The 6,542-nt window shown below is 41.2% G+C and overlaps 1 protein-coding gene across 1 annotated transcript in view; it reads left to right on the top strand. All coding sequences in view use genetic code 11, as the record gives it.

Moving 5' to 3' along the window:
* Positions 1-1,828: 1,828 nt before the first annotated feature.
* Positions 1,829-6,542, top strand: part of EGR_05525 (DNA damage-binding protein) — a gene marked incomplete at both ends in the record, with an annotated part of 7,905 nt that continues 3,191 nt past the window's right edge. Inside the window, 9 exons of the mRNA XM_024494774.1 lie at positions 1,829-1,889; positions 2,083-2,348; positions 2,391-2,566; positions 2,604-2,895; positions 2,981-3,167; positions 3,399-3,704; positions 3,786-3,858; positions 4,191-4,523; positions 5,798-6,219. Coding sequence (XP_024350822.1) covers positions 1,829-1,889; positions 2,083-2,348; positions 2,391-2,566; positions 2,604-2,895; positions 2,981-3,167; positions 3,399-3,704; positions 3,786-3,858; positions 4,191-4,523; positions 5,798-6,219 — 2,116 coding nt within the window. The remainder of the gene's footprint in view (positions 1,890-2,082; positions 2,349-2,390; positions 2,567-2,603; positions 2,896-2,980; positions 3,168-3,398; positions 3,705-3,785; positions 3,859-4,190; positions 4,524-5,797; positions 6,220-6,542) is intronic.

Genomic DNA, 6,542 nt, shown 5'->3' with positions numbered 1-6,542 from the left:
TCCAGGTTTAGAGAAATTAAGAGCAAACCAGCTAGAGGAACAGGAGGTTTATCAAGCCTATCTCCAAAATTGAACGAAAAAAATCACCCACTATCATATGGACAGCGGAAAACAGATAAGAAATCAGGAAGCAATACAATCTTCACTACACCTCAGACGCACCTCATATCAAGAGTCTGCCGGGAATGACCATGGGAGGCTCTTGACCAACAATTTCTAACTAACTTGACCAATCATATTAGTGGGTAATTGTACAAATAATTTACAAAAAAAACCACTAGGTTACTTTAAAAGAAGGCATTTAACAAACAAGAACACATTTAGGCAACAAAATGCGAATGCGTATCCGGCATGATTATTGTTTAGTTTGGTCTGGCCCCATATCTGCCATAATAATCAAAAAACACGTCTATAATGTCGATGTTTTGAGAGTGAGTTTGGTTGGATTTGTAGTACCCTTTAATCGACTTAATTACGTGCCTTTTTATACACAACAAAAGTCCAGCAAACAGAGTGTAGGAATGCACCGGTTAGTAAAAGGGGTTTTGAATAGATAACTAATGCTTATAGCTCATCCCTTACAAAGCTGAAAAATATCTCTGATCATTTGAATTTCGGTTGCTTTTAATCCGGTTACCAATCACAGAGCGTTACTCGCGCGACACAATTGCAGCCCTTGAGTAGTGCATCTTTGATCACAAAAATTTCAGCACTTCTCTTCTGTATTTTAGCCTTCATACCCTCGGACTGATCATCTTAGTTAAAGAAAACATCTTCTTTTGCACAGGTTTTGTAAAAATGTTCTCAAAACAGGAGTCATTCGCGAAGGGCATTTCATTTTCCCCTCAGAGTTTAATGGCATCTGCTCAGCCACGGGGTCTATAAAGACCGACTGCTTTCCATCTAGAAGGTCTATACAGATAAATATACGCCAACTGGTTTCAGAAATCACCACAAGTACGAGCTTTACCTGTAATCATTAGCGGCCAATTATAAAGGGGCAGAAATATGCGAATATTCAGTAGTACAGCAGCCCTAAGTAAACTTGAATGGATAGGTAGCTTCATTAACTGCGCAGGGCACGGATTTTAAGTGCTTTAAATATGTGGGTCAAAGTTAGTTTTACAGGTGATCGTAGGGAAAGCCACTACAGCTCATTTCATTTCATAATTGTAATATGTTGGTTGTTCAACCCTCAGTTTTGATAAAAGCCTCCTTTGTTTTGGCTATTGTGCCTTTGCCGGTTTGGCTGGCCTATGGGCCATGCCGATAGCCCTTACCCCTACTGTATGCTGGAACTAAGTAATCTGCCCAAGTATCATATATTCTATTGTCTTCAGGGAGGACATGGTGCGCTATACGTGTAGCATTTTGCCTATCATTTTTGTAAGGCGTTTTGAATCACTTTTCACCTGCTTAGCACTATTATTAAGGTAAAAAGGAGCATAATTTGAGTACAATTTGCCTTTACAAACGGGTGCTCCTTTTGATAATCAGGAAACGATTTGCACACTGGGCTACACATGGGGAGGTTCAATGTAATTTGTTGTAAAAATTGGCATGAGATGTACGAAAGTATTGTATCAAATAATGGTTACATAGTAAAGTTCATCCCTTTTCTTTCTGGAGATACCTATGTAAGTTATGCGTCTTGGGCTTTCCAAATGCACACCGTTTTTAAGTACGACTAAAACGAGGCCAAGAATAGCAAGAACTCAAATTCTTCGGTAGGGTTAATTTTGACTTATCATTAAATCACTATAACCAATCACGGAATGACCGGTTATTACAGTTAGCCTTGCATTCTGCACTGCTCGTCTGTACGATCATGTCGCAGTTTTACCATGTGACAACGCAGCGTTCGACTTCCGTTACAAAAGCTCTTACAGGTATAGTTACGATGTAAGAAGATAAAACCTACTGTTCTCATTGCTGCGTCATGTTGTCCATCTCAGTGACTTGCAGATGTGTTAGGGCTCTTTCAATTTTTCTTTTATTACAACTATTTAGTAAAACGGGTTGATAGGTCCATGACGTATCTTAAGGAATATGAGTATGCAAACTTTTTTTTGATGGTTTTAGGAAATTTTACAAGTCCTAATGACCTGAATCTCCTTATCATCAAAAATTCTTACCTGGAACTTTATGATGTTACAAGCGAGGGTCTGAAGCTGATACATGACGTGCCACTAAATGCCAGCGTTCTCACTGCTCTGTTTTTTCGTCAGAAACTTTGGAGGCGCGATTTCTTATTCATACTCACTCACAAAGCTGACATAGCCATCATAGAATGCATACGTAAGAACGACTCAATCGAATTTGTTACAATCATGTCGGCGAGCATTGCTGTATGTCTTCACAAATGAATGAGCTAATTTTCTGTAATATAGGATAGTGCTGCACGTATGTTAGATCAAGGCTTCGATGCGTTGGTGGACCCTGGCGCTACATACATTGTAATCAGGATGTACTATGGGATGCTGAAGCTTATTCCAATTGCAAATCTTTCTGGGCCTCGCGACCCTTTAAACAAAGTCGATCAACAAGCAATGTCCATAAGCGTTAGGTGGGTTGTGTGTTACTTTGGTTACCTTGCTAATTAGAATTGAGGAGACACAAATTGTGGATATGGTCTTCTTACACGGTTATGCAACACCCACTTTTGCGTTGATCTATGAGGATGATATGGTCGCCTCCATAAAGATGTACGATATCTTTGGCAAAGACCCAATCCTGCGCTCCGTGCCTGTAAATGTTGATTCCATCGAAACCAGCTCAAAAATCCTCATCCCTGTTCCTGCCCCTTATAATGGTTTTATCTTAGTAGGCGACAGTATTATTTGTTATCACACCCGTGAGACCTTTCACATCTCTCAGTACATACCTCAAGCCCAGGTACGAATTGATGCTTTTTTTATTAACGCTCAGAGATAAATTGTTTTTTTAAGGTTACGTTTTTATGATCTTTTTAATACTTTAGAACAGCCGTATAGTCTGTTATGCCAAGGTGGATTCAAGACGCTACCTTCTGGGAGATATAGCTGGCCGTCTTTACATGGTCCACCTCTTGCCGCAGGATGAGAAAACTATCCGACCGATACCGTCGACATCGCGTGACATGACTCACGCCAGTCCACGCATCGGCTCCATACGCATTGAGCTTCTTGGTAGATCGACAATAACCTAATCTCATGCTTAAAATTACCTTTAATGCAAAGCATTGCCTGAAGACTGTCATCTCACAGATTAATGTTTCGTTGTTATTACATCGCGGTGAGTTAGACATGCTAACCGGTAGTAATGTAGTGAAGAACCTCTCCAAGATTTCTGGCTAAGGTTTGGCATTAACTCAAGAATGAGCTTTTGCAGAGACTATTCCCTTACTGCTTATTTTCCAGGGGAGACGGCTATCCCAGAGTCTATCGTTTACCTGGACAACGGTGTGGTTTTCATCGGCTCCTACTTGGGTGATTCGCAGTTGATTCAACTGAATCCAGAAATCGATCCCGACAAAAACAGCTACATTACAATTCTTGAAGAGTTCACAAACATCGGTCCCATTGTCGATATGGTCTTCTTTGAGAACGACGGGCAGAGCCAACTTATCACCTGTTCCGGCTGCTACAAGGAGGGCAGCCTGCGTGTCATTAGAAATGGCATTGGCATTCAGGAGCGTGCTACTATTGACAGGGTGGATATCAAAGGTTTGCTGCTCACTCCACGTCAATTTTTTTACAAATTGAAGTCTAGTTCAATAATATTAAAGCATGAATTTTCTTCGCCAGGTGTTTGGTGTTTTCAACTCAAATCAGATACTTATGATGACTCCATCATCGTGTCACTAATCAATCGATCTCAGTAAGTCTTTCTTTACTACAGTAACATCAATAGCACCCAGTGCATTTATTTTTCATGCGGTTTTTATTGGGGTTTGGTTGAGTTATATACCATCAAATGTTGAAAATCCATCAAACGTAACGTAATTGAAAACACAACTGCAGTCGATTGCGTTAACTTTGCTGTGCTTCATTAGGAAAGAATGTTAGACAATTTACTACCTGTTTCTGTGACTTGGGGAAGTGGAATTCAGTAATCTAGAGTGGAATATTTAAGAATAATTTAAAGTATTATTAACATTGCGCTTGTAATTTTGACCTCAGTCACTGTTAGTGGGATTGTTTTTCTTACAGACTGGCGTGTATAGCAGAGGATTGCTTAGCATCTCTCACGTTGGAGGGTTTTATTCTAGCAGAACAAACCCTTCACTGTGATGTGGTCTACCCGAGTGGTTACAAACAGAATCCCAGGTCTCTTCTTCTGCAGGCGACCACGTATGGTCTGCGACTCATCGGTATACAGGGCCTCATGGGTAGGGGATGCCTGGCTAAGTGGCGTTCACCGACTGATAGATCTGTTTCCTCTCTTGCCTCGCATGGTGACTACGTTGTGGTAGCCAGTGGGTCAGATCTCTTTGCCCTACGCATAACGGGAACGCCAGAGGCTCCGGAATTCACTCAAATTGGGTAAATCTACTTCTTGTCCAATAGGTGCTACCGACAGAAGCAGGAAGATTATTGTAAAGTGTGTTCTTTTAAAAGAACCGATATGGCTTACACATAAGCTACTCCGATGATATCATTTAAGGTTGTACTCTAACACAGGGTACTTGAAACGTGCATGAGCATGATTCACTCAAGGTTTATGATGTTGATAAGGCATCCACGAAATTCGTTATAAAATGTGTCAAGACAACGAGTGCCTCTCAAATTGACTTTGTCGGTGATCCCAAATCATTTCCATTTCGAAAACCAACGACGGAAACTCGTTTGCCAAGTTTTCTAATTTTTGATATCTAGTCCTAGCACTAGGTATCTAGCTTCCTTATGCAATAGAGTTTTATTTTAACCGTCTCTAATATTTCTGGCAGTTTTAAAAGTGCAATTTTATTCCAACATTGGTGGAAATCCGGATGGCTCAAAATTTCGCATTTTGAAACACTATCGAAATTTTTGGCCAGGAAGGATGTGGTTATTGACGCGTACAGCATATTATCGATAGTCTGAGAAGTTTCCTTCTGTTAGGGGATTTGGATCGGGCAGGTAAGCTAGTTGAAGGTAGCTGCAGCAGATCTGGATATCTCAACAAATGTTAAATGGACAAGGAGTGTTTTAAGTTTGTGTCCTTAATGACTGCCTCAGGTGATTCACTTCATTAAAATGTGCACTTGAGTTTGGTAAAAAGCTATTTATTTCTGATGGCCAAAATAGTTCAGTATAGTGGCTTTGTAAAGTACGAAATCTCAGTCCGAAATTGAATTTTCACCACAACACGATTCTTGTTTATTTGGTGAATCTGTTGGTGGTGTCTGCTACCTACTCAACCGAATCTCCTGTCTACTATCACCTAGTGAACTAAGTGGTGAAGGAGCTTAGGTTTAACTAAACACCTGATATTTGTCGAATCGCTTTAAGGCAAATATTCGCTCTACTACACAAGTACCGCTAGATTGAAATGACGACCTCTACACTTCTCTGCTGCTGGTTGCATAAATTGTGCTGATTGGATCAAGTACGTACTTCTCTCTTCCGATCTACGGCAGGGCAGGAGCCAGGAGTCACCTCTGAAGAAGTTACAAGAAATAATAGTCACAAGGTAGTTTTACTACGAAATGGGGGCTGAGATACTGATGATATAGATGCGATGGCCCCAGCATGTAGATTAGATCATAGGTGACCGAAGACTTGCATGGTCAAATAGCTTAGCTGGAAGCGGTCCTAATAAACCTTATCACTTTTAGCAATGCAGCTCTCCCACACGAAGTTGCATGCGTTGACCTCACACCCTTCGACAGATCGGTTGCGGCAAAAGCAGCCATTTACTCCTCGGCTTTTCAGTCACCCGTGAGCAGCGTCAAGCCCTCTGTCAGGATCGGTAATAATGAGGAAGAGGCGATGGATTCCTCCAACTCTGGGGATCCTCTCGATGACTTAGAGCCAGAGTACGTGGTCGTGGGAATGTGGATGGGCCATGGGGTTGCGCTTCTCAAGCTCCCCTCCCTAGAAGTAGTCTGCATAGAGCCTCTGCCCACAATGACTCCCACCTCAGGCATTGCAATCCTACCCCGCTCCATCACCATTGCACAGTTTGAAGGACTCACCTATCTCTTTACCGTCACTGGGGATGGATCGTTGTACTACTACAACCTTGACTGCTCCACAGGTTGGTAGTCTTTCAATCGAAATATGCTTTTTTGTTTAAATAAACATGCCGGGTCATCATCCCGTACGGTGAACTTATCCTGCTATGAGGTCGATGACACGTAAGTATAGGTTGTAAATCAAGTCAAAAGGTTATAAACCTTACAAATCACAGCATTAATATGGGTGTATTGCGTCCTCGACGCTTGCTTTATAGTGAATTTAAAGACAACAGATTTAATCATGGGAGTTCATTTCCAATTTAACGGCTTTGTTATTTTTAGGGCCCCGTCCTGAGATGGTTGATCAAATCAGACTCACTTTTGATATTAAAGTCCTAAAAAT

This window comes from Echinococcus granulosus (assembly GCF_000524195.1).
Source record: "Echinococcus granulosus chromosome Unknown EG_S00041, whole genome shotgun sequence".
Taxonomy (NCBI): Eukaryota; Metazoa; Platyhelminthes; class Cestoda; order Cyclophyllidea; family Taeniidae; genus Echinococcus; species Echinococcus granulosus.
The sequence above is the reverse complement of the archived record's forward strand: the minus strand, read 5'-3'. Positions and strand labels throughout refer to the sequence as shown.